Source organism: Empidonax traillii, unplaced genomic scaffold (assembly GCF_003031625.1).
Source record: "Empidonax traillii isolate 1590-97213 ecotype Southwest subspecies unplaced genomic scaffold, ASM303162v1 scaffold248:size1534464, whole genome shotgun sequence".
Taxonomy (NCBI): Eukaryota; Metazoa; Chordata; class Aves; order Passeriformes; family Tyrannidae; genus Empidonax; species Empidonax traillii.
In genome coordinates, this window is record NW_020955441.1 from 981,388 (window position 1) to 1,009,049 (window position 27,662).

The 27,662-nt window shown below is 39.8% G+C and overlaps 1 protein-coding gene and 1 long non-coding RNA gene across 7 annotated transcripts in view; one reads left to right on the forward strand and one right to left on the reverse strand.

The window, feature by feature from the left end:
- Positions 1 to 27,662, reverse strand: part of SLC12A1 (solute carrier family 12 member 1) — a 46,425-nt gene that overhangs the window by 3,092 nt on the left and 15,671 nt on the right. For all 3 annotated transcript variants that reach the window (XM_027888931.1, XM_027888929.1, XM_027888930.1), the window contains exons 9-25: positions 27,123 to 27,250; positions 24,354 to 24,438; positions 22,523 to 22,674; positions 20,800 to 20,907; positions 19,906 to 20,029; positions 19,061 to 19,162; positions 17,055 to 17,210; positions 15,828 to 15,927; positions 15,632 to 15,743; positions 13,064 to 13,204; positions 11,041 to 11,147; positions 10,114 to 10,196; positions 7,071 to 7,214; positions 5,019 to 5,150; positions 4,680 to 4,791; positions 2,931 to 3,017; positions 1,079 to 1,214 (exon numbers count right to left, since the gene is read on the reverse strand). In XM_027888931.1, coding sequence (XP_027744732.1) covers positions 1,079 to 1,214; positions 2,931 to 3,017; positions 4,680 to 4,791; positions 5,019 to 5,150; positions 7,071 to 7,214; positions 10,114 to 10,196; positions 11,041 to 11,147; positions 13,064 to 13,204; positions 15,632 to 15,743; positions 15,828 to 15,927; positions 17,055 to 17,210; positions 19,061 to 19,162; positions 19,906 to 20,029; positions 20,800 to 20,907; positions 22,523 to 22,674; positions 24,354 to 24,438; positions 27,123 to 27,250 — 2,009 coding nt within the window. The remainder of the gene's footprint in view (positions 1 to 1,078; positions 1,215 to 2,930; positions 3,018 to 4,679; positions 4,792 to 5,018; positions 5,151 to 7,070; positions 7,215 to 10,113; positions 10,197 to 11,040; positions 11,148 to 13,063; positions 13,205 to 15,631; positions 15,744 to 15,827; positions 15,928 to 17,054; positions 17,211 to 19,060; positions 19,163 to 19,905; positions 20,030 to 20,799; positions 20,908 to 22,522; positions 22,675 to 24,353; positions 24,439 to 27,122; positions 27,251 to 27,662) is intronic.
- Positions 1,159 to 27,182, forward strand: LOC114059921. Of its 4 annotated transcripts, none has more exons than XR_003571774.1 (7): positions 1,159 to 1,251; positions 1,874 to 2,002; positions 6,224 to 6,331; positions 15,142 to 15,266; positions 20,693 to 20,967; positions 23,229 to 23,292; positions 27,086 to 27,182. It is a non-coding gene; the product is annotated as an uncharacterized LOC114059921 (long non-coding RNA). The 4 variants fall into 4 exon arrangements; XR_003571776.1 differs by having other exon boundaries at positions 20,693 to 20,925; XR_003571777.1 differs by lacking the exon at positions 27,086 to 27,182 and adding an exon at positions 23,557 to 23,700.

Sequence of the window (27,662 nt, forward strand, 5' to 3'; positions counted from 1 at the left end):
CTTTTATACTGAGATGTTTTAAGGGCTCTGACTCTTAATTTTTGATGGTTGAAGCTGAGAGTAATTCAAAGGTTTTCTGCCCACAGCTGAGTCCCATAACCTTGTGCTGGTTATCAGCTCCATGGAAAGGCTAACACGGTGAGCAGTCAGGCTGCTTCCCAGCTGCTGCAGTTGGTAGTGTAGTGTGTTATCTTAAATCACCATTGATTTCTGCTTATGTTAATATGTCAGGCTGTGACTTCTAGCAGCTCTGAGCTCAGAGTCACAATCCTTGCTCTACTGAGGAAGTTACCAGCATCATAAAGTGGAGATAACTAAGCTCAGAGTGCACTCAGGTTAATCCAACAGGAACCATAAATAAAATTGCTAGATTAATTCTCTGTGAGTTACACTCTTACGAGTGAGAGAGTTTGCAGTATGCTTTTGGTACTGGCCTGATGAAGCCTGGCAGTTCATTGCTAAAAAGGTATTTTCCAGCAAAGTTAAAGAGCAGCCTGGACTCTGATTCACCCAGTGGATCAGCCAACATCAACCTTAAGTGCCTCTGAACTGCGCTGCAGACAGGTTTAGTCTGCACACTGCCACTGAGGAAAGAATCCATGTTAAATCTTGCCTTTGGAGAAATTGCTAGAGTTAGTTGTGGCATCTGGATTCAGTCCTGAATTTCCCAAAGTGGTGAATGTTTGGAACTGCAGTCTTTAAGAAGTTCAAACTCTAAAACAGTGGAGCCATTTAATAAAGCTCTCAGCAGATCCGATTAGCTCAGGCTCAGTGCAGCACTGTGTGGCTTCTCATTCAGAGGGGGTTTTCATCTGGCTGGCTCTGATGTGGGCAGAGCTTCTCATCAGCCTGGAAAATACTGTGTAAACCTGCCAAGGTCTTAGAGTGCTGAATAATGCAATCATAACACACCTCTGCAGTGTTTACAATATAAATCCAATTTGTAAATATCAAGTACAGGTTTGTACATGTCATGTTTCTCATTCCATATCTGGTATTTCACATTTTCTTTCTAATTGCTTCAAACATCTGGAGTGTAAGAAAAGGTACATATGTAAAGAGGTAGGCAAGGCTTTACCTTCTCCTTGAATGCTTCCAGCTCTGCGTCTGTAATTTTCCATGGAGTCTCTCGCTTTAATTTCTCAGCAGTTGTTATATCTTTGCAGCTTTCATGGAGACGATATGGTTCAATCATCTCTTCAAAGAATTTCCAGCTGAAACAGGAATTACAAAGGAGGCCTTTGCTGCAGGGTATGAACTCACTAACGTATTTCACAGTCACTGTGTATGACAGGCCTCGCTGATAATAATTGCAGCTGAAAAACGTGCAAAGTCTTTAACTGTTCTTTGCTACATTGTGCCCCAAGTTATATCTGTGCCACTTCAGGATGTTTGGGTTATTTGAGGATAATTAAAAGGTTATTTGAGGATAATTAACACTGCATTTGACAGAGAATTTTCTGCATTTTCCTGGTTCTGACAAAAATGAGCTCTACAGTAACTCCAAACTGGTTACTAATTACTAATTATTTGTTACTAATATTAACAATGAATATGGGTGTCATAGTAAATATAAGGTTTTCTTATTGTTTTATCTCTAGCAAGACCAATCACTGGACTGATGCAGTTGTACTGATCATTTTAATGAAATGGATAAACAGGTGATATAAATTTCCTATGGGGAGGGGATGAAAGACATGCTGTAGGGTTTTTGCCACATGGGGGCTCAGATTTGTGTTCATTTCCCAACTTCCCGACTTCTCCACAGACTTTCTCTGTGAATTTCATTGTTTTTCTTGAAGCTTTTGACTGTCATCATCTGGAGAAACCTCCTTGCTTGCTGCACTGTTGAAAGTTTTTTATTGTCCCACAGAGACCTGAGGGAGTTTCTCTTGTGTCAGTGTGAGTGGATTTCTCTGAGTGCCTTTTGCTGACAGACCTCACTGGGAAGTGAAACAAGAGACTGGGCACAGGCTGGACTTAATGGCCAGGGTGTCATGAGGTGGGTTAAAGGCTGTGATGTGCAGCATTTAGTGTGGCTGTTGCTAAGTTGTCAGAGTTTGTCAACACCCTTACTCTATTTCAGTATGTAAAATAGTGATAATCCTCTTATTATCAATGAAATAAGTGGGATGCCAGCTGGAAGAGAGGTACAGTGGCCTAGAAAGTGTCTGGTGAGCACGTTTTCAGTGGATCTTTAAGATCAAGAGCAATACTGTGAATGGAGTTTAGGATGCAGTTATTCCATGAGCAACCTGCTACAGACTTTTGTCTACATGAGCAGAATAAATAGGTGATTTCTATGGAAATAGGTTTTAGAAAGAAGGGACTTTTGAGATTTTATTTTTGTTTTTTAGCTGACACAGTTGGAGCTCCTTGAGCACTGTTTTACCAACTTCCTGACCTCTGCCTAAGATAAGTTAATTTTAAAAAAAAATTGAACCTTCATTATATTTGAGTGATAGGGAGTATTATAATGCTGTGCTCATGGGAAAGAGGAAATATGCTTATGTTTGGCCAGAAAAATGTTATGAATTCATTATAGAAGCCAGAAGGTTGAGTTGACATAGATGGTAAGTTTACAGAAGAACTATGACTGAAGTCTATTGCAAGCTAAATAGATATGAAAAACTATCATAAAATGCCTGTTAAATTTAGTGGCTCCTAAGTATGGTGTCTAATTAGTCTTTATTAAAATTTTTTATAATTACAACATAAAGAAAAAGGCTGCCTATGGTTTTGACCCTTTGAATGTTGATTGTTAAAAGGTTCTTTTCTTTTTCCTGTCTTGTTACTTAAAAAATTATTTCAATAAAGTGACAGTGTTGTTCTCTGTGGTGTGTTTTGGTTTTTTGTTTTTAATGCTTAACATAAACCAGCTCCAGATAAAGGCTGACTGCTAAATAATGGATTTTGTTAATGTTTCTTACCTCTCTTTGTTGGGCTTTATATTGATATCACAAATGATATTAATATCAGCAAATTTTATTCTGAATTTGCTTAGGAGTGAAGCCATCCTGAAAACAAAAGAGAGAATGTTTTATCACTGTACTTCTGAGTGCCTTGTATCAAAGAACACTCATAAATGAGTTAGACAACTGCATTTGATATCTTATCTTTAACGATATGACAAATTACTTTAAATGCTTTTAGTGTTTCAATTTCCAATTACAGAACTGGATTAATGTGATTGCTGTAGTATAATTCATTTAATTGATGGATGAAAATGACAAAAATGGAAATTAATAGCAGACAGAGGGCAGGGTGTTTACATTTTAGGAAAAAACCGGTACTTTAAGTATATCCTAAGGTTTGAGTTATAAAAGAAAAATATTCAAAATGCAGTAGGGCAGAATCCTCCAATACTTACAGAAGGCTTTCTGTTATTCTGTTATTATCAAAATTCCGTGCATGGAGTGTGTACAACACTGTAGTGTATATGTTGGCGAAAATCTGACCCAGAAAGCTGATGCACAATACTTAAAGAGACTTTTTCATTTATGAATTTATACTGATCTACTCACATGTTGGTTTTGCACATTTTCATAAAAGAAAATACTTTACTTTTCTGCCCTGGTTGGCAGAAGGAATAGTTTATAGCGTTGTGTGTGTTTGTGCTGAGGTTAGAGAGGTTTGCTTAGGTCAGTTTTGCCTTTGTTTGAAGCACAGTTGGGATCTTGTGGTTCTTCCCCACACCTTCTTTTTTTTTGTATGTAAGCTTTGGAATTTGAAAAGGTCAGAGAGTTCCTAGGAGAAAACCATGGTAGAAGTACATATTTGTTTATGACCTGAGAGTTTACTCAGTCTTTTTTATATATATATATAAGAAGAACATACTGCTTATATAAATCTCAATGTCCTTGGGGCAATCCTTGTTTTGAACAGGAAAAAGAGAAAAGTCTCAACTTCTATGGAGAGGTTTTAATATTTGGGGAATTATATGCTGGTAAAAGTCCAGTTAAATTTAACTTCTGAATTGGCTGAAATTGAACTTGACTGATGTTGTTTTTAACTGCTCTTTGTTGAGCAGTTGCTGATTTTCATCCCAAATTGAGCCGCTTCCACCAGTGGTGAAATGGTTGTGCCTTTAGTGTGTAAAGTGCTTTGGAAGGAAAGGTCCTGTATACACTGATGATAAAAAGAAGTTAATATTAGTACCTTTCATTTGCTTGAAGGCAAATGATGATTATGAAATCTGAACTTTTTTCAAAAAGCCGAGTAAAATCAACTTGGTCTTAAAGTTGATTAACTTGCTCTTTAACTTCTTTACTTTTTAGCATAGTTAATCACATATATGTGAGCTATCTGTATGTGGTATTGCATATGAGAGTTTCATGTGCAATTTCACTTGCTGTTAACTGAACAATCTCATGTAAATCCCATAAAAGTAATTATATTCTCATTATGAAGTGCAGACTGTTCTTCTTAGGGAAGGGAATATGAGCTATTAATGGGAAAAAGTGCTGGATGTGATTTTCCTTTGGTAATCACCATTTGCAGAGCCTTGAGGGCTATGCCATAAGCTCAACACCTTTCTGTCAAGTAGATCTTTGTTTTTTCCTGCTGCCCACAGGACAACAAACCGGTTGTGCTGGAAAATTCCCAGCTTCCTGCTGTGTGTGAATTATATTCAGCATCATTCAAACACTGAACAGTGAGATAAATAGAATTATATTTACACTAGTTTTTCTTCTTCAATCCTATTGACTTTTCCTCCAGTGAAGATCCTTAATTTACAATTTTTCCACTTCTTCCTGATAGTTAGAATGTAAGGAATTAGGATTGTTAGACCTGGAAGAACATACAAAATTACAGGAAGATCAAATTAGTTCATTGTGTGGTAAAAATTCCATCCTTCACTTCAGCAGCATTGGACAAAAGTTAATTTTAAAACAGTTAATCCAGACATATAATTGAATATGTGATCTTAAAACAGTTTAATGCAAAGTCCCAAGTCTGTTTTTATGTTTGGTAACACAGAAATCTCTCTCCCTGTGGTTCTTATCCAAATTCCTTACCTCCGTCATCGAACAGCCACCAAATGTCAATTGTTCCTTTTCCCTGCTTCTTTTTAAATTGAGTGCTGGCTTCTAGCAGCTTCTGATTGAATTCACCCACATGCATTGACTGCATGGTGTTAATGGTGCTCTCTGCAATGGGAAAGAAAAAAATGTGGAGGGATGTCTGACAAGCGAGGATATGAGTAGCTTTAGGGAGCCAAACAGAGGGAAAACTTCAGGGAAATGAACTGTTTGTGACATAATTTCTATCCTTTAAATCTAAAAAAACCCAATTACAGAGTGGATGCTATGGAGTTTTAACGTGCCAGCACTCACAGAAACCAAAGCTTGTGGGATTCATTGTCACTAGATTATAGCATCTTGAAAAGGGTTGTCTGATTATTTGTTCTCTGTCTCTTTTTACTTAATGTAAAATTCACTGGGGCCTTAAAAAGCAAGTGGGAAATATCTGATAGATTTTAGAAGTAAATGTGTCATTTTGCATCATTTACAAGCTCAGCTGTCTCGTAAAACACAGCTCTCCCTGGAAGGCACAGCCATGGTGGATGAAACGAGGATGCAGTGGGAGCACAGGTGAAGCTGAGGCTGGAAGGCAGGAAACACAGACATACATGGCTGCTTCCCTGGGCTGGGATGGTCCTTGTTAATTGAAAATAAATTCTGGTCCTTGCTGCTTGCTTGGTTGGCTTCAAAAGTTATAGTCTTGACTGTGCACTAACAACGTCTTCTCTCATTGCAGCTGTTGAAGCCCGTGGCTTTATTACTGCTCCTCTTTCAATCATTTCAAAGAGACGGTGTCAGAGCAGTATTTTAAATGGAGCACACAGGCTTCTTTAGGGTTTTACTCTGATCTGCTGGGTTCTGAAAGTGCTTTGTTTGGTTTTCCTGTATTTCTAGAGTGTGTACAGGATAGTTCTAAAGCAGTTCTAGCATCTCTGCTGGAAGATGCAAAAACTCAGGGGAGTATGAATGTAAAAGCAAAACAGAGAGGCAGGGATATTTATTATCATAATCTATCTCATGTAGAGATACAGAGTAGGCAATATGTATTTCCTTTATGCCCTTCTCAACTAAATCAAAAAGGGTAGTTGAAACAGAGGTGCACACTTTTGTTGGAACTGTTGTAAAAATATGTTTTACTGAAGCCTGCAAAATGAACTGAAGTCTGCCAACTTAAGAATAATGATATTTTATGTTTTCAGTCTGTAGATCTTCCTGATACCTGTGGGAGTTGAATGCACAGCGAGATGTAATAGTCTCTGCAGGTGAAAATTCTGAAAATACATGTCTGTGTACAGGCATGGCTTCAGGTGGGTCATTACCATTACAGCCTAGCAGTTGTGAAATAAGACCTTAAATTCTGGCTGTATTTCTCTATCATTTTACTATATCTGAAATGTAATTTTGATTTCATCACCTACACATTTAAGTTATGTGTTAATTAGTTATTTGACAGCATGCTGTGCATGTACTTTCAGAACTTTTACCACCTTATGCATTTTTATGACATTATGCCTAGAATATAGAGCAGTTGTGCTATTTTTACCTGGTTTTCAGCTCTGTACTGAGTTTGTGTGTGTGTGTTAAGTAAATTAAGATTGCTTGTTTCCTGAATACTGGGCATATGTTCCTGTTTTCTTTAAAGAGAAGGAAAAAAGGCCTCTGTTTAAAAACTGAAAACACCCTATTAAAAAACCAAAACAAACAACCAAAAAATCCCCAAAGCAATTTGTTCTGTATTCATCAAAGAACCATATTCTATTTTTGACAAATAGAATTGAACATCAGCTGACCTGAGAAGTTTATCTAGCAAATGAGGGGAGGAAATTGGTTGTGTTTTTGAGATAGTGTGTCCTACAAGCAGAGGATGTCACTCTGTGCTGCATTACAGGGCTGTACCCACCGTGACAGCTTTGCACAAGGGAGGTCCTTTTCCAGGAGCTTCTGTGTGGCTCAGGAGCTTTTGGCTTGGAGTAAAGTCCATTTTGTATATTGGTGAAAGCAGTATGTATTGAAGGGTCAGGAAGGAGCTGTCATTTTGGAACTTACCCTTTTTTGTTTCATGTTTTGAGATGTTGAGTGTGCTGGCTTTTTTGAAGAATCCACAGATACCTCTTTTTCCTTCTTCAAACTCATTTTCCTTAATGGTGGCTTCCAGTGCCAGTCTCTCCTGCTCCAGCTTCTCTAATTCCTCTGTATATTGGAAAGAGTAAGTGAACTGGTATCACATCACTTTCTTTTTTTAAATTAAATCACTTATGGAACTAATGGTGTTGATGTAATTGCTGTTATGGTACTTTGTAGACAACGGAAAGCTGCTGGGAGGAAAAACTCTTCTAAAATGCTTCTTTTTTGCAAACTAGTAGGGAGGAGGAAGCTGAACTCAGCTGTGGAAGCCCTAACTTAGGGTGCCCCTGCCTACAGCTGTGGGTTGTGCTGCATTACTACTCAGCTGCTCTCAGGTTTTCTCTTACAGATCAAAATCAGTATTATGACATTTTATGGTTACGTGAGATATTATTTATTGAGTTATATTTGTGGATATTTGATTGGTTTCTTTAGCCAAGAATTTGAAAACACAATAGAAAAGCTGTTTTCCTAAAATAGGAGAGCTCAGATATTGAGTTTGAGTCTATGGGTCCCTTATCTAACAACAAAGTCACATGGTTTGGACTTTGAGATTCTCAGAAATATGTAAGGATCCTGAATATGCCATCAGCTTCTATGCTGAAATATTTTTAATTTTTAAGCATTTGCTGTAAAGATGTAAGATTTAGCTAACCAATCCTGTCAATTTAGTAACATAAAAGAACAATTTCATCTCACCAGTATTAGATTTTTGCTGAGAAAAAGGTACCACCTGTTATTGTGGAATATATTATGGTGAGGCCCTAGTTAGTGTGGTCCAGGCATTTGCCTGCAGAAAACTTTTTTCATAAGGAAAACTTCTGTTTGAGTAATACATGAACTAAATGTTCACTTAAGTAAAGTTCCTGTAAAGTTCTTTTAAGGCATTATGTTAAAAAATAAACCCTCATCAGGTGGACATTGTTAGCTCTGTTGGCACTCTGAATTGCCAACACAAAGAATATACTTTCTTTTACTTTCTGATCCATGACAGCCACGTGCTTCTGCTTATCAGACACGGTGATAGTCACAAACTTAATGGTTACTCAAAACTAAAATTTCAGTTTTTCCACTGGACACAGTGCTACATAAAGTGTAATACAATACAGTGATCTTTGTTTTCCACTACAAAGACTTTGTATCTACTTCAAAACATTTCTTTGTATTTGAGGGGTTTTCTCCCCGCCCCAATCCTAATTATTCCTGACTCCTTGCATCTGACCATTTGAGGAACATTTGTTATTTTCTAAGAACGCAGAGCTGGTACTTGCTGTATTTTCACAGGTGTTGCAATGACTGTACATTTTGAGCAGTCAGTTTCTGATTTGCATGAAACAAAGAGACAGGCAGATCTCCCTCAGGGGTCACCAAGGGGAGAAGAAATCTTGATTATCTTAGAATTTTTTCCCAAGTCCCCGTGTCTCTCCGTGCACATCGAGCTGCCAGTCTGCCGAGCGAGCGCTCGTCCACCTTGCTTTTTAAAGGAGTCTCTGGCGCCTTTTAATTCTGGGAGGTGATTCGCTTTTGAGCGTTACCTCGTGCTGGACTGCCCGCTCTTTGCGGGGTGTTGTGCGGGCTGTGCTGCCCGGGCGGTGTGCGCGGCGCTGGCGGCGGGCGGCAGCAGAGAACTGTGCGGCACCGACACCGGCAGGCACGGCCGGGCTGAGCCAGGGCTGGCCGAGCGAGCGCACAGACTGACGAGATGTGGGGGAAATTATTGTACTGAACACCTTGAGAGCTGTTCTGAGGGTTATTTTATGTGGAGCTGTTCCCTTCCCCGGAATACCTCAGGAACAAATAAGACCTCTGTGTGCTAAAGGGGGAAAAAAAAAACACAACGAAGGCTGCCATTGGTGTGTGTGGCTTTTGGAAGCCCTTCTTTTGAGTGCAGCTGTCTGCTTGCTCTGTCTCCCTCTACCTTTTCCACCCAGACAGCATGGATCCTCCAATGGTTCACAGAATCACAGAATATGCTGAGTTGGAAGGGACACATCAGGATCATTGAGTCCAACTCCTGGCCCTGTGCAGGACACCCCAAGAGTCACACCATGTGCCTGAGAGTGTTGTCCAAACACTTCTTGAACTAGTGCTGGGACTGCTTCCCTGGGGAGCCTGTTCCAGTGCCCAGCCACCCTCTGGGTGAGAAACCTTTTCCTGATATCCAACCTAAACCTTCCCTGACTCAGCTTCAGGCTGTTCCCTTGAGTCCTGTCATTGGTCATGAGAGGGAAGAGATCAGTGTCTGCCCCTCCAGTTTTCCCCTCGTGGGGATGCTGAAGACCACAGTGAGGTCTCTTCTCCAGGCTGAATGAACTAAGTGACCCCAGCCCCTCCTCATAAAGCTTCTCCTCCAGACCCTTCACCATCCTCATGGCCCTCCTTTGAATGCTTTCTAAGAGCTTAATGTCTTTTTCTATATTGGGGTGTCCAAAACTGCACACAAGACTCGAGGTGAGGTTACCATTTCTCCTGAGATATTCACTGCTAACCTAAGGAAGAATGAACAGAAAGGTGAAGAAGAATTCTGCATGAGTGGGAACTTTCTGGACCCCAGAGTTCTGCAGAGGTGGTACCGAAAGTGCAGCTTCCTGATTCCTGCCAGTCCCAGGGGTCTCAGGTAAGCAGAAGGAGGAAGATGTGTCAATAACAGGAAAGAAACGTGCAGCAGAGTGACAGGTTGCTGTGGCACAGCATAAGTTTTTTACTGCTTTAGTCTGTGCCTGTGCTGGAACTGCTCTGGGAGTTGAGTTCTCTGGAGTGCAGAGCCTCTTAATGTGTGAGGCTTGAACTCCTGTCACTGCCAGTGATCAGCAAGGATTTTGGGCAGGATTTAAACTGCAGAAGCAAGGAGGAACTGTGGAAGTCATGACTGTAGGAACTATCCTAGAAACCAGATGGTGACTCTTAAGGGTGCTTCTTGTGCTGTGCATGTAACCAGAACAGATATTCAGCTGTGGAGTCTTACCTTGAACCTGAAGGACCTGAGAGATATCAAATCCTTGGCTAATTCTGACAATAATCACCCCGAGCTCAAAATCAAAGGCATCACTGGAAAGAAAGAAAAAGAAGCATGAATATGCTTTTGCATTGTGCACATCAGGGAGGGAAGCTGCTTTGAGAAGATCACTGGAAGTGTCACTGTTCACAGGGAGGCCAGGCTAGGTAAAATTGCAGAAGGAATTGCCTAAGATTAAGTTAAGTACTATAAATTTTCTTCTCTTATTTAAAAGAAGGGTATGATTGGAAATGGGAACAGATAGGCTATTCCTGGAATGGAGCTTTCAGACAACACTTTTTTAGGAACTAGGTTGCCATTGGGTAATTTTTTCTCCCCACTCTGAGGAAATAACAGAGCTGAGGTGGGGTTTGTTGCTCTGCAACTCGCTTATGGTGAGTTTTGAGCAAAAATCTATGAGAAGCCTGTTTCTAAATGACTGTTTCCCAGTGAAATCCCAACCCACAGAGCTGCTGAGCCTTAGGCACACATGAGATTTGAAGCAAGGCTCTTCCTCTGTCTCCTAGGCTTAAAAGAAGAATTCTATGATGTTCTCTTATTCCCTAAGTATGTACATGATGGTTGTTTTTCTCTGAGCTCCTACCCACTAAAAATGGGAAAATACAGCTCTGCAAAAGCCCTGCTGACAGCAGAGCAGCTCCTTCAGTGCTGTCAAGCCACATCAGCTCCGACAGTGCAGATGTTTGACAAGCAGATCCTACTGGGTGTGGGAAGCCAAGGAGCCTTTTTTAATTGGCAGTAATTTCTGTTACAGGGGAAATGTGTGAGCCCAGATTTGTAGGTATTTACGTTGTTTCTACACATCAAATTCTGTATGTCCGTGCTGTGTTCAGCTGGTCTGAGAGGAGTGAAAAGGGAGGTGCTGAGCTGACTTACTGTATAACACCCACATAGTTTTCAATTTGTATGGCAGGTGCAGTTCTCCAGTCCTTCTTAAATCCAATCACCAAGGTATTTGGTTTCATTCTGCCCAAGCCCGAGGCCTAACAATGTTAAAACACAGCTTAGAAAGGTACACACACACACACGCTTTTAACTGTAAATGAAAAGTAATGGCAAAAGATAACTGAAGTAATGTTCTGGAGACCCTTACAACGAGATTGCATTTCATAAATGCCCTTCGTGCTCATACCCAAGCAGAAATCAGAAAGATTAGCTTTAAATCATTCCAACTATAAATGATTTTAGATGACATAAATGTGGTTTTGCTAAATTAGCATTCATTTGCATTTCTTCTGACATGCTCTCATTAAAATGGTTCAATAACTTGGAATCAAGAGAGAGTTCAAGAACTGTTTGCATGCTCATTCTAACATAATAGCATAAAGCTTTTATCAGCTTTGGAATACTCCATAGATGAACTGAGTCTGAAGTCTCTTAAAACATCTCAGAGACACAGAGAAGGCACAGCCTCCTAAGAATATTTTTTTTAATTTGGAAACTGTTGCTGTTCCACTTGCTGTGTTCTTTTCAAAATATCCAAAATCAGGTAAGCATGCTTTATAGATACATCAAGGTATCCTTTTATGTGAAGCACTACTGTTTAGTGTTAAATTATGGCTTATAAATCGGAAGAAGAAATGGTTTGTCAAGATATTAAATTGCCTCCAAAACTAGTTCTGGATACTAAAACCTGGCCAAGTAAGGGTAGTCAGATCTAGATTCAGCTGACTTAATTTTTGTAGAATTCTAAATACTCAATGTATTGGGAACCTTCAGGAGGAGACACACAAAATACCAGCTGGTTAAGTTGTTACACTTGCCAATTTTTACTACTAGCAAGCAGAAAAGAGGTAAAAACTGTTTGAATCTTGGTGGGTATTTTGAGTAGCTCTGATATATCTGCACTGTTTACACTGAAATGAATAATTGTTGCACATGACCTTAGGTTACAATAGTGATGATATGGTTTTCCTTCTGTTTGCTAGAAGGGCATTATTTGTGGTCCAGTAGTTGACTTTGGCAATAGTAGTAATGGAAAGGAAGAGATCATCAGACTGTAACAGTTCTCAAAAACATCAGAGGGATCTCCTACTGAGACAATGTATAAACCCAAGATGAAGTGTCTTTGTGAGGCTTTGATAGAACAAAGGGACCTTTATTAATAGCATTTCATCTTGCTCAATTGTACTGTCCATTCAGCAAGTGCACAAAGAGCCCTGGTAGGCTGCCAGTGGGTGACTGTTACCCAGAGTATTTTAGTTGGTTCCCTACTGTCTCAGTTTGCACTGATGTCTTTTCAGCAGTGTACTTTGTGCAAAGGATGTGAATTTTCTCTACTTTTTGCCTCAATACCTGTGTGTTTAAACATTCATATATATGAAGAGGGGGAGATGGGAAATATGAAAACAGTGTCTCTGTGCCTTCATTAAGGCCATTTTAAATGGACTGTTGGAAATGATCTGCTGTATTCTTGGAGTAATAGAAAAATATTGCAGACTTTTATTTAAATGGCCTCCTCGCTGTTTGCAGAAAATGTATATTACACATTTTCAGTTTTCATTTAATGCAAAAACATTCTCATATATTTAATATGCTGCATAATACCAAACAATAGAATTGATTTGAAGTGTATCAAGTGTCAGCTGCAAAGACGTTCATATGTTGCCCTGCAGATGCCTCTCTTTTTTCATAAGTGTCTTGTTCATTTAGGAGAGAATCAGTCTGCCTTGTCTCATAATGCCATAGCCCAGAACGAGATCTTTACGAAATGATCTGTAATATAATATACATTTATATTATGCCCCTTCTGCATTCTGCCCCCAGAATGCCCCTTCTGTCTATAACATTATCCATCCATACATACACAGGGCTTCTTATCAAGTAAACAGTAATGCTCCACATAAAGGGATGCTTTGATGTAACACTCCTCTGTGTGTTCTGTAAACAAAAAGCTTACTTGAAGAAGACTTTTGACTCCGTCTCTGAAGCTGTCAGCTGCCACTGCTGCATAAAAGGCTTTTCTTTTGTTTTTTGTGAGCCAGGCCTGCTTTTTTTCCATGCCACTGTTCATCTCCTTAACACACAGCTTGCGTGGGCCCTGCATGATACAATAAAATATTATTAAGGTTTTGTGTTGTACATCACACAATGATTTTGAAGGAGTTACCTGTGAGTTCTGCTGTGGGAGCAAATGGAGAGAGCCAGAAAAACACATTTCCAAAAAGGGTCCACAGAGATTCAGCCCTTTGAAAAGAAGTGTGCTGCTAACATAATTCACGTTCTGTTCGAGAGGGCTGAGGCTGTTAATGCTACTTAAATGTAGTGATGCTGACAGAAAGAGGGACTACTATGGATTGTAACATCTTAAAAAAATATCTAGGGTATGATAAAGCATCTCAGAGTGAATAAAGTCCCTTCCTGACTTGACTATGTAAAAGAGCAGATCTAAATATACTTGTTTAAGCTCCTATCTACTAATAGTAAGAGAAAAGAGTTATGCAATACAATTAAAGATGCAAATGCCTTTGACACCAGTTTCTTTCACTGGTCATCTGGTAAGTTAATGGGACAAAAATCCATGTGCATATTGGAGTCACAAGACATGAATGTTACCTACAGAGGGTTTGATCTTGACTGTTTGAAGAGCTGGGAATAGTAACTTGAACAATAAGGTTGATGTTTCCTTGTGGGTAAAAGGGGAGAAAAACAAGGTTTACCCTTCTTCCCTGTCTCTTTAAGGAGAGAGAACCTGAAGATGGTTTTGCAGCTGGCTTGCACAATGTTTCTGCTGGCCAAGGGGCCAGTCCCACCCTTCTGTCGGGGGACAGCCTGTCTGTGTCCTCCCCTGCTCCTCCTTTGCACCCGTGGTAATGTTTGTGCAGTTGTACAAGGAGCGCAGTGAATTTGCAGACTGAAGATTAACCTTTCAAAAATAGTCTGTGAAGGTAGGGAGTAAAAGCAGGATAGCCCTTTTTACTGGAAACTCTGTTCAAGCCAACGTGCAGCCACAACCTCAGACACAAGTAAACTTTAAATTGCCTTCATGTTCAGTTGCTGTATTTATTTTGCCTATTTGTGAACTGTCACCGTGTTCCTGGAAAGTTTCTTGCTGCTTTTTGGAAAAAAGGAATGGAAAATGCTCTCTCTGGCATGGTGTCTCAAAACTTCATGTATAGCTGACAGCATGTCAGCTTTTGAGGCAAAATATGCTGGGTGTTACATTTATAGCTGAATAGTCTTGCTGTATTTTATGATATATATTGTAGGCTGCTCTTCAATGTGGTTCCTAGGAATTTTATCATCATTTTTACCACAATTTTGCAAATCACAGAGGTTAATTTTGTCACATTTTTATTACCAAGCAAATGAAATTTCACTTAAGTTGCCAAAGAAATAATTTAACCCCCTCCCCCCAAAATAATTACGATGCTTACACTAAGAAAATAGACTTAGATTTTTTTTTGTATGGAGAGGAATGAAATCTCAGTTTTCCTTAGAAAGTACTAATATTAGAGAAACATGCATAAGAATTCAGAAACATTGCTGAAACTCAGCTTTAGGAAGCTGCATAGTTTCAGGATCTTATTGGGATTGATTCTCTGCTTTTACTGCATGTGATGGGAAAGCTAACAATAATTATAGTAGGGAAGAACTGGGACCAGTCACTCTTTATAGATTCATTTGATTTGAGAAGAATCACATATGGATCTTCTGTACTCCATTTCTGCAATGTGGCAGCATCAAATGAATTATTCCTACACTCCTCTAGAGCAATGCATTATCTTTCCTGAAATGACTCTGTTATCTAGATTCTGCATCCCCATTTGTTGCCATGAGCTGGTTTTTTTTTTTTTTTCCTTTCTTTTGCTTTCAAAATGAAAAGGTAATTGCAATATTTAAAATACATTTTCTCTCTACATTACAGACCTATCTATTTTTATTCTGTCCTAATGAGAGACTAGATCTTCATCCTCGAAGATACATAATTTGCTGTGTGTATTTATAATTAGAAATTTACTTTTCTCCTCTCTTTAGATCTCAGAAGAGCATGTTTATCCTCAGAATTAGCATTGTAACAGTTTTGGAGGAACCACTGCAAATTACTGAGAGCTGAATTACCAAGACTGCAAATCAGTGACAGAGCTGAAAATAGAGCCTGGGTAATTTGACTTTTGCACAATAATCCTTCAAATTTTATGTGTTGTGTGGTTTGGGGGTCTTCTGTGTTCTAAGCCTAAAATCTTTCCTTGTAATATTCTATTCTTTTCAAACCATTTTTTTGGTCCATCTGCTATGAACTCTGAAATGCATCTCAATGAGGCATTTACCAGCAGGCTCCGTGTCAGCTGATGTCTTTTGTGTCAAGGATTATGACAAAATTCCTTCTCAGTGCGAGTCTCTGTCGTGGTCTGCCCAGACACAGACCAGCACAATGGGAACAACGTGTGCTGAGAGTGGAATGTGCAGTGGGGACCTGCAGCACCCACTGGGGCTGAGTTTCCAGATCTGTCTGAGTCGACCTTACCATGAACACTTCACAGCAGATGCACAGCCCGTTGTTCTTGGTGAAGGTGTGTGTGATGTCCAGCAGAGCAGGCCTGATCATAGGAGCTCCTGTTAGTGCTATGCACTGGGGTCTGTTAGGAAGAAAACAAGCTGTAAATATTTGGCTGATACACATGTTCAGGATAAACCATTCTGCTGTTTACTGGAGATCTTACCTGAAATTTTTCACGTGGTCTTCCACCGTCGTTAATGCCAGAGCGCTGTCTAAGGCATTAACAAAGTAAAGAGCCTGTGTAGAGGAGCCCCAGTTTACTTCTGCATATAATAGAGATAAATAATGCATATTAAACCATGGGCTTTTCCCTGTGTTCTGTTGCAAAAGTCAGCAATCATGTTCTCTATGAAACAAAGCAGGGTATATTCTCTTCTGCTTCACAGATACAGACTTGTTGTTCTTTGTGCTTCTAAATAGAATAGGTTTTGCTTGTGTGATGCAAAAAAACCCCATGCAAGTAAATGTTTTTGACAAGTGCCTTGTGACAGGTGTGTTCTCCTAGAGCTGATGATATATTTACAGGAAAGAACCACAGGCCATCCCAATGGGTATGAAAACCCAGACAGGGAGGACACAGAGCAGTGCAGCAAAACACAGAAAAGAATAACAGCCTCAGACCAGGTGTTGCTGTCCCCAGCTGGGTGCAGTAAAGGCACATCTTCTCCTGGGAAACTTGTCCCTTTTATTTGTATTATTTTCTTTATACTGCAGAAGTAATTCAGGTGGTTATCACTGAAATCTGGACCTGGGTTAGTTTTGTCCTGGATACGAATAACCAGACTGTCTTGTCTGGTACTGGGGCTGTATTATATTAGCACACAGATTTCTGAGGACAGCTCCTGTGACTTGCTGAGCTACTAAGCAGTTTTTTTTCCAGCAGTAAAGTGCGCCCATCTTCTTTTGATTTATGGAGGGATTGTAAGGAGGTGCTGGAGGATGATCAGTTCAGGAGTAATTCAGATTGCATTTTTGTTGTTGTATAATGGGCAGCAGGTTTGGATTTTGAGTGATGACCCTGGATGAGTCAGCTGGGAGCACTGCAAAATTCAGGTAAGGTTTTGTGTGTGGGTGGAAAAAAATTATGAGTGATACTCAAGTAAAACCCCAAATGTCATAAAGATGTGGTGGGAATAAACCAGTCTGCTGGAATGTTTACAGAAAGCCCTGAACCATTCTTGAAGTACTTGTGAAACAGGCAAACATTCACCAGACTATCAACTTAATCTGTATTATATAAAGTGGAATTTAATGGGATGCTTCAGACTTGCCTCTAAATAAAGATATCAGAGAAAAAGTAATTGCTAATTCTGTAAGCAGAATGAATTCCTTTAAAATCCAGTCTGGCTATATAACATAAACACATAATAATAGCAGGGTTTGGCCTTACCTGGCTTCTTATATGTTACATAAATATATAGAAAGAGCTCAATGGCATAAGTGATGAGAGCTGCCCACCAGTTGATGACAAACATCACACCGCAGCATAGCAGGGCTCCAAAAAGTGACACCCACATGTTATAATACCTGAATGCAGGTCTCCAACCTGTTTAAAGACAATTGAGAAAATTAGATCAGCATAAAATACATGGATGAAAGGGTGATTGATGATTTTTTGTGCATACAAACCCATGTGCAGTTTGTTTCAGGCTCTGTCAGAAGGGGTGGGAGTGATATGTGCGTCGTATCAACAGATACTTTAAGTGTTGGCTGCTGTAGGTTTCAACACATACAGAATATTGGGTCTTACAAGCCTTCTGCTATTTCCTACTGTTTTGCTCAGCGTGGCTTTGAGTAGCTATTCTGTTTATAGGTATTTTTCACAAATTAAAGTTTACTGGTTCAGAACATTTCAGAACATCAGAAACAGATTTTCCTGTAACTCCAGGTAATTGGTGACTCTGTCCTTTTGGTGCATATACACAGAACTTATTACTGGTAGCTGAACACTTGCTGAGAGGAGAGTTTATCCCAGTACTGTAAGTGCACCTGTCTAAAACTGGAAATCGCCTGACCTCACTGCAGAAAAATAAAATCATTTGCAAGTGACTTTAAAAAGGTATTATTCCTGCTGCTCTTCCGCTGCAGCACTGAATCCATCCCCTGCTACCAATTAAAATGATGAGGCAAGCAGTGAGCCTCCATGGTTTGCAGGTCTCTGCTAGGTGTTCTACAGAGCACACTCTTTGGAGAGGGAAAAAAACACAGAAGATACAAGAAGGGACTGAGAAACCCTGTCTTGGATCATCTTTGTAATGAGGGAATGGGAAGGACCTGCTGTGAAGAAATTTGCTGTCCTGCAGCCTTGCAATTATTATAATCTATCACTGTGAATTGACAGAAATTAACTGGAGGAAATGAGAAAAGAAAAATGGCTGCAGTTCTGTCTGAAATGTTAAGCAGTGGTAGAGTCAGATGCAGGCAGATGAAGTCTATAGAGGTAATTGTTACTCAGCTCCAAGGCCATGTGGAGCATATCTGCATTTGTTCAGCTGTGCAGGTAATTAGCAGAAGTGCTCATCTTTTCTGCCCTCTGAACAAATGGCACCATGCAGCTCTATAGGAAGGGAGTTGATGGAGGTATTTTTTGTTGCTACTGCGGTTTCTTCACACTGGAAATCAGAAATCTATTCCTCGCTTCTTGAGTTGAATAATTAATTCACAGCATCAGGAAATTGTCTTTCCTGTGTGCCAAAGCCAGTGTTGCTCAGCTGATTGACTTCAGTCCTGAAGGTGTCACCCCTTCATTGATGAAGATTTGAGAGTCAGTCAGCTCTGGCAGTGCACCAGCCTGGAAGCCACTACGTTCCTTTGCTGCACAGATGTAGAGAGGGGATCTCAAGTCACCCCTGAAAAGGCTCTCACTGCATTTCACCTCACAGTTCTGCTTCCAGGCACTGCAGAGCTGTGCTGGTGCTGTCTGGGGGACCTGCTCTTGCTCTGCATGTTCCCCTCCGGGCAGCATCACTTCTACTGCAATTACTGTTTGTATGAACCTCCCCACACACTTCACTGTAGATTTGGAGGAGAAGGACATGATTACTCCCCATTACACCTTGCTTTATGTGGCTAGAGTTAGCACAGGCTGTTATCCACCCATGTTTCGTGATAGTGAGAGGAAAAATACACCCTTAGGAGGAGCTTTTTTTGCTCCAGTGGGATCCACTGAAGTATTTTTCATCCTGTACAACTGTAGGGATTGTAAGGACTAGAGCCATTATTTTTATCTCTTGGAGATAAATAAAATGTCTTCATATTCAAGAAGAGCAGTAAAACATCAGATCACATAGCCTAGGTATTTTACACATGCTGCAAATTCCTCTGATATACAGTTAAAAACTTGCAGAGGTCAGACTATAAAGCCCACATTGAAATAATTGGTGAATGCAGACTCACCTGGAGATTTTGCGTATGAGGCATGAAAGCAGGAGAAGTTAATCAGGGCGTATGAAGCCAGGAAGAAATTGGAAATGATGGGAGCAATGGTATTCAGTTCAGCTGCAAGACATAGACACAAGTCAGACATAGGCACCAGGTTCCTGGATTGTTGGCTGGCTTTTTCCTAATGATGCATTAAATCTGAACATTGTCTGAATTTGTCATCCAGGGAGAGCTTGGGTATTTTACTGTCTCACGAATTGAAGGCCACTTTGATATACCTTAATTCACATGAATGATGGCTGTTAATGCTGATTTTAATAACATTATGTGCCATGCAAGGTACTGTGATTCTACAGACTGTCTCTTAACAATGTAGATCTGGTGTAAAGTTAAGAATTTTAAATACATAATTGAAAGGACATGCTTTGCACAAAATATTTATAGTTAAAGCTTATTGTTTTGCTTTTTAAAATGGAAATCTGAATTATCTTTACTAGACATCCTATTTGCTTAGAGTCAGACAGTTTACAGTCAGATATAGTTATAAAGACTGTCCTCTTCTAGCAGAGTGAACAGGAATTGAAACTACGCTGCATCTTTGAAAATGAGCTGTGGTGGTTTTGAGATGTCACAAGAGTCCCTGTTGGTTTCTTTTTGCCATCATTAAGAATAATGGAACTACTACCAGGACTTGAGTGTGCTTGAGTTCATGTCAGAGCTTACCTGACTGGAAATTTTTCTAACCATAGCTAATAATTGTATTAAAATACCAGTTTATTTAATTTCAGAACATGGTATTATAGCCGTTATTTTATTATTATATTTATTATATTTAATTATAAATATATTATTATACAAACCAATCAAAATGAATGCCATAGCAATCACGAAAGTGAGAACATATCCCCTGATGGGCTCGTTGTTTTTTCCATATCCTTTGGCAAAGAACTCGAGCCCTTTGTAGACGTTGTCCTTGCAAAGAGCCTGGTAAGAAATTAGAATGTAATTCTGTTAAGCAGTGCTTTCTTGCATCAGAAGTCATTGTGACCAGCAGCCTGCCAGACTTTTGCTAAACAAGTTAGATTTATCTTAGTACTTCAAGTACATCCACTGCCATGGCATGTGAATATTTAAATAAGGTGATAAGACAATGTGCTACTACGTTACTGTATAGTGGGAAACAGAAAATACAGGCATTTAATGCTTATTCAGCGCTTTAAACGAAAAGATTAATTAAATAGTTGAATAGAATATAAACTGGGGAAAATTGAAGCTCAAATCAGTGTCTTGGTGTAAATTGTACAGCTTGTCTCTCTGTCCCATGCCCTCTGCTCCCATTCTCTCCCCATTGCTGCTGCCCAGAAAACTTGTGGAAAGCTTGTTAGACGAGACCTGCCAGCACCTGAATCTTATGGTACCGAGGGCTCCTGGCACTCCTGTGCTTGCAGGATGACTTTCTGTGAGAAGATAGACGTGGTCCTGAAACCAGCCTTCAAGCTATTTATGAGACACATGTGTATCCCCACTCCTGCAACAAAGCTGAGCTCTGACCAAGAGAATATTATTGCCCTTGAATGAGGATAAAACCTGCCTGTTTCCATTGAAAAACGTTGTACATACTGTTTTCTCTGCCTTTTCCTCCCACAGGTGTCAGTGTTGTTTAAATATATATTACATTTGGCACATAGAGTTCAACTATATTTTGTGTCTTTGAAGTAAAACCGAGTATAAGGAAATGGATAGTTTAATTTTACCTGGAACACTTTGGGTGCGCTGACAAGAGATGCTAGAGCTGAAGACAGAGTAGCTGAAAAGATGCCAGCTGTGATGAGAGGACCAAAGCCAGACACCATGCTCATCACCTTTATGAAAAAAAGAAGGTAAAAAGAATAGTCAGTCATCACCTTTATGAGGAATAGAAGGTAAAAAGAATAGTCAGGCTTACATTTAGATGCAGATTTTGTTGACAGACCCATTTAAGTACTCTGTTTCTGTGTCTCTGCTTTTCATGGTTCTAAATTCAATCTGCTACAAACCAACTGTGAAGTAAGGAAATACTATTAGTTCTGTTTTCATAAAAAGCAATGGGGGCATAGCCAAATTTTTATTCAAGTATACAGTTGTCTGCTGGGGCAGGTGAGTACTCTGTGAGATTTTCTCACCCCTTTACTAACTTATTGCTACAAGTAACAGCCTCTACTGGACAAGTAAATAGGCAGTTTGTAGCAAGAGAGGAAAATGGAAATGGCAGGAAAAAGCACCAAAGCATGAAACGTGGTTGGAGGCACTTTATTTGGTTTGGGGTTTCCTTGATTATTTAATATGGCTAAAAAAGAGAGAAAGTGCCTAGTTGTGTTGGTGTAACCACAGTGCTGCAAACAGCAATGGTGGTCACTGTTAGGCCTCCCTGAGCCCTCCTGGGGGGCTGGACTGCCTTCTGTGACAGCTGAAGCAAAAGGGTTGTTGAGAAGCACCAGACAAGGAAACTAAAAGATAGACGGCTGTGGCTGTCACATGCTTTTTGGTGTGTGGGAAATAGTCCAGGAAAGAAACCAGTTAATCCTGAAGATTTGTCAGATGAAGATACATTGTGCAACTCAGTTTATGGCTGTAGGGAGGTCATTGATGTAGAGGGGTGCCCCAGGTCTGGGCAGCTGAACTGAGGTGGGAGTGAGGATAGTAAATGATCCAAGAAGGGAAGGGAAAGTAGTCTGTGAAAGGGACTGCATATCCCTTTTAAGGTGGTTACCCAGCCCTGTCATTTAGCAGAGCCAGCTGGGAAAAAAGCAAGTGAGTTTAAAAGCTACAAATGACTAGTTGAAAAGCAAGTGCAGGTGGGTGGTGAGTTCCTCTCGCGGGCCATGAAGGACAGGGGCTGAACAGAGATCTGGGAGCTGTGGTTGTCAGGCTGCAGAACTGCTTTACTTTGATGCTTTGCCTATGCTTTATTTTGAAGAATAAAAATGGCAGACAGTCTCTCTCTGGCCTACAAGAAAGACCCCATTACTTCTCACTTGATTTTACACTCGACTATTTTTGGATACTTTTTTTAAAGAAGTCAGAACTCTGTTTTTTGTACTGTGGCACAAACCTTTAACAGTGACCACAGCACCCCTGAGGTAAAATCACATCCATGTGTCAAGAGCAGTGACGTGAGTTGCTCATCTAATGGTTCCTGAGGTCTCTGTTAAGTCTAGGCTTTCAGTTTGAAGATGTTACAGCATATACTGCTGCATGGTACTTGTTGAAAGAGGAAATGAAGACTTTACCAGAGTGCTAGGAAGGCTAGTGTTGAGCAGGATGGAGGTAATATGGAATGCAGGGGATTTTTGCCTTTCATTATTCCTGTAGTTCTTTCCTTTTTGAGATAAAATTGATTGTCCTGTTGCAGTTAGTTGTCTGTAAATAATGGGTTTGAATGTTTGTACTTATGGATTTGAGTATTGCTTATGATTATACATATTATGGCATTAGAACCTGAAAATTATTCATCAGCCCATAATCACATGGCTGACTTGCACATCTGGAAAAATCATAGCCTAGGCCACAGGCAGATGATCCATTGCAGCTCATTCCAGGTACAATTGTATCATTGACGTTCCCAGTAGCATCTCGTACAACACAGGAGGCTGTGGAAACAATCATATATTATTATTTTCATTCCTTGTGACATTGGAAGAATGTTCTTGCCATTTGACTCCTAATCTGCACATATTTTGTACAACTGCTACCTTAGACTCATCCCAAGAGCAACGTTTTGTGTTGGGAAGAGATTTCTACCCTGTTCTATGACTTAGATTATCGTGGTGTCTGTAGGCAAATATTCCCTTCTGTTACTGTTAGAATAATCAGCCAATTGACTAGTGAGGATTAGCATATTTCTGAGATGTGACAAGACAGAGATCAACAAAAAACGGACTAACTCAGAAAGTATATTGTCTTCTTGTCACTACTTTTACAAGTGCAAGTATTCAAAGGAAACAGGTCAGTGAGGTTCTTAGGTCTAGGCATCCACATTTTTTTATTTAACAAGGACACCCTATTGCTTTAGAGACCCAGATCCTCAGCTATTCGAATTGTCATAGCCCTACTGATACCAATGTGATGAAAAAAACAGGAGAAATTGCCTATATTCTTTTTGTGTTTATTGATATTTATGTTGTCTTTATTTGCTTGCCACCAGAAATGAGAAAAAACACGTGGAGGGAACTTGGAGTGCTGATCTCAACATCTTCAGTGGCCAAAAGGTAAGTTTTTGTGGTAACTTCAAATATGTCAAAAACATTGAGAGTCCCAAAATAACCATTATCTATTTAGGAAACCAATATGCAAACAAGGGAAAAAAAAAAAAAAAAGGAAATACTTCACTGAAAAATACACAGCTCTGAATTTGAAATACAGCTATTGCTTGTGAGAACAGAGCAATGTTCTCTAACAAACAACAGTGATTTATAATAGAAAGGAAATTTATAATAGAAAATGAAGAATGACTACTTCAACTTAAATTGCAGGGGAAATTTAGATCCAAATAATGCAATGACCTGAGCTGAGGCTTGAGTCAAGCATTCTGCCTTTTGCATAAAGTACAAGAACAACAAAAGTCAAGAAGACTTGAGAGTCATCTCCCAAGAAAGGAAGTACTCTGCAGGGCTTTCATACAGTATTGAGGTATTTGCTCATAAGAAAGGGTGTCATTTACAACCCTCTTTCTTACAGTAGTATTAAATACATAAAGAAAAATATTTTTCTTGACCAGAGATTTACTGTCTGCTTATAAAGAGGATTTAACTGCATAATCCTCCAACACAGTTCATGGCTTCAGTACAGGTCTCCTTCCTATTCATGTCCATTTTGTTGTCACCTCACATTCCAATACTGCAGAGCATGGAGTTGTGTATCTTCTATAGGACAGGCAACTGATTTCTGTCTTGGACATATGACATACAAAATGTGTTACCCTGTTCCTGTGATTCTCGTGAGTGCTCAGTAGTGAGAGCAAGCAGAAGCCATGTGAAATGTCAATGTGAGCAAGGAACAGAAGCTCAGCAGATTGATCAGAGGTTCCTTTCATCTTCACTGTGCTCATGGATACTATATGCTAGTGGTCTTTGTCAGCAAAAGTAACCATACAAGTTATGTGAAGGTCCAGCTGCCAAAAAGACACTTTTGTTTCTGCTGATTGCTGCTTTTTTTCCCCTCATCGTTTTTACATACAGTAAAATCAAAACTACTGTGTCTCTACATAATAAGTTCACGTGATGAAAGAGCAGGTACAAATGAAGCCCTGGAGCAGAGGTTCTGTACTCACCTGCACAAATGGCCACGGCAATGTAAGCAATGGTGGTGATCACGATGGCCAGCATTGTCCCCTGGGGTATCGCACTCTGGGGATCCTGAAAACAAAGCAGGGACACGACAGACACTGAGTTTGTGGGCTGCAGTCTGATGGCATTTGCATGCTGGGAGTCCTGCCACACTGTGGTATGGAGATGCCCTTAGAGGGCAGATTTTTATCACTTGACCTACAACAACATTTCAGGTCCCAGCACACAGAGAGTGTGAAGTGGTCCTGTGGAGCAGTGCTCCTGTCCTGGACACAGTGAAGGATGTTCTACAGGAGCAGAGGTCACGTTTATTGCAGCACGAGGGTCCTGATCTCTGCATTTCTGAGAGCTCCAAACTCTCTTTACGTTGTAGTTGGCTTTATTTTAAATGATGTAATCAGTAAATAGTTACTGAAAGAACCATCAAACTCCTGTGTATGACAAGATGGGACCATTTTTGGTTAATTGGTGAAATGGATGCAGTGACCCTGCACAGAATACAGTACTTCTGTGATTAGCAGTTAGTTATTGTTAGTTGGGTCTTCACAACAGCTACTTTCTTTCACTGTTTTGACTTTTAATTTAGATAATTTAATAAAGCTGGGTTGTAATGCTTACAGACTAGATCACAACAGTATTGGCTTCAATCATGCAACTCTGAGTCCAAAGATCTGCATTATACATTTTAAAGGGGTTTTTAATGCTAGATAACCTTACAATTTAGGGTGTGTTTGTTTATCCTAGGGTTCATTTTTTATTAGTTGTCTTCTTAAGTTGGTTTAGTGAGGTTTTCTAAATCAAAAATGTGTTGAATGTGTTTTAAGTCACAGACTTTTTATAAGTACGGTCATTGCATGGTTAAAAAAAGCGTGAAACATGGATGAATGGCTTAACTGTGTTAATAATTAATATAATTTTAAAATGAAGTAAAGATTTATTGAGCTGAAAAATAGTTGTGAAGTCACTTTATCTGCATTTAACACCCTTTGCTTTCAGACCATGGCAACTTCATGCAGTTCTGCTGTGCATATTTTAGGTCATCTAGAGTCTAATGTGGTTATCTTAAACTCCGTAACATCAAATCTTAGGGTTAAGTCTTCTTACGGCTTTACAACTTTTAAATTAAACACATATTTACTATGTTGTTAGCACTTTAGGGGCTGCTCCAAACCCTGCTGAAGTCACCAGGAAGACTATTTGTGTTTGTAAGTAGGCTTTGGACTAAGACACGACTTGATTATGTAGTGGCTGCAGGAGCATGTATGAATGTATTTGCAACAAATTCTAAAGAAAGTTTAGTTGGTCAACATTACACTTTTTGAACACTCCTTAGCTTGTCTTTTAGGTTGCTGGAGAGGCTGGTTAATTTAATTAGACCTGTCTAATGCATCTAAACATGCTCAGTGGGGAATCTGCAGCCTGGAGTACTTGCTTATAGAAATCCACTTATTGTCAGACTGAAACAACTGCAGAGATCCAAGGGGAGAACTCAGTCTGCTCAGATTCTTTCAAACAGCTCGTGAAAGAAGTGCTGCTGCTTTGGGAGCTGCCATGTAGAGAGAGCACCATATATGGCAAAAGAATTATTTTTGTTTGCTAAAAGGATGGAGATTGTGTGAGGCTGATTCAGTCTCACTGGGCAGAAGTACAATGATTTTTGGTTTTTTAATTAAAACTGGAATCTCACTAACACTATCAGTGGCTCAGTTTCAATGTAGTTCTCTCTGTGCTTGGCTTGAAAAGAAGTCCTTTGAAAACAAAGGAGATGAGGCATCAGCCCAGTGTGAGGAAGGGAAGGAGAACTGGCTGCCAGGTGTGGTAGGATGTGGTCAACTTGTGACTCCTCTGCCAATACAGATATAACAGACCTTTGGATGAACCCTTAGGGTATCCAAGGCGATGGATTTATACGAGAAGGCCAAATAACTTCTTTTGATATACTGGAGTTATCAAGCTGTGAGGGACATCTTGTTGGTGATTTTTTTTTTTTTTCTTTTTAATTTTGGGGCAGGTTGGATGTTTTTGCCATGGAAACTAGAGGGCACTTGAAACTAAATTCCAGTCTCTAATTTACCTGTAATTTTAGATGCTGGAAATACCATCCCCTGCAACTGCTAATGGCAAGAGGAGAGTGGGGAACTGATAGAATGGCCACAGCAAGACAGTTGGTCGCCCTTGGACCTCCTTCCCCTTTCTCTTCAGACTCCTTTCTTTTGTCACAGCTGCAAACTTGCAGCTTTTCCTTTGAGCAGCAGTAGTGACATGGGATTGGGACAAACTTGCTTTCATGAAATGCCCTGTTTACTCTGCCCTTACTTTGACCCTGAATACAAAAGGTGGTCTCTGCCAATTCCTGCGAGTACAAACATGAGCTTTACAGGTATGATTTTTGGGTTGATGTTTGGATTGATGCCTACAAAATACAAACTCCAAGAGATAAACAAGTAATTTCTCTTATGTCATGCGCTGCTAATGGACCATTAATGATATATTATTACAGGTTATTGAAACATGCTTTTAAACGACACAACAACCCAAATCTTACTGCAGTGATTTCTGTAAATAGCCACAATGCTTATGAGAGAAAATGTGAACTGATATTTTCAATTAATAAAATAGGTACTTAAAAGTGAGAGTTTTTCTTCCCAAAATAAAACATGGTTTAAAACTGAATACAATGTTGATTCATGATTTGTTTTCTTGTCCTTTTTTTCAGCCTACAGACAGTATTATGAAGTTAATGAAATACGTACTTTCAGATCTCCTGAGATATTGGCTCCTGCAAGAATGCCAGTGGCAGCTGGGAAAAAAATGGCAAACACCGAAAAAAATCCTTCTCCACTTCTGAAATCTGGTCCAAAGTTTTCTGCAAATATTGATGCTGCAAATACAGGTGAAAATGAAATATACCACCGGGATTTGATTCCAAAGTTACTTAATGAAAGAGGAGAATAAGCCAGTCTTTCACATCTGGAAGACTGGGCTTGAATCTGTCTCATATCATAAGCAAAGTGAATTTGATTTCCTCAGTCTGGTCCCCAGTAGGATGTGCTTGTCTGCATCTCAGAGCTGCAGAGCCATATTGAAGTGACAGAAGTGTCACTGCAGCACTTGCACTTAGGTCTGTGTTCAAGTTTGTCTGTGCTCTGCTGATGTATAAATGACTCAAGCTGCAGCATACTCTGCTGTCAACCTCAGCAGCAGAGAGACAGACTCAAAATTAAAGATGAAGGAATTCCCTTTGTTTGCAAGCTCACTTAAACTTGGGCAGAAGATTCTGATCTTGTGACCTT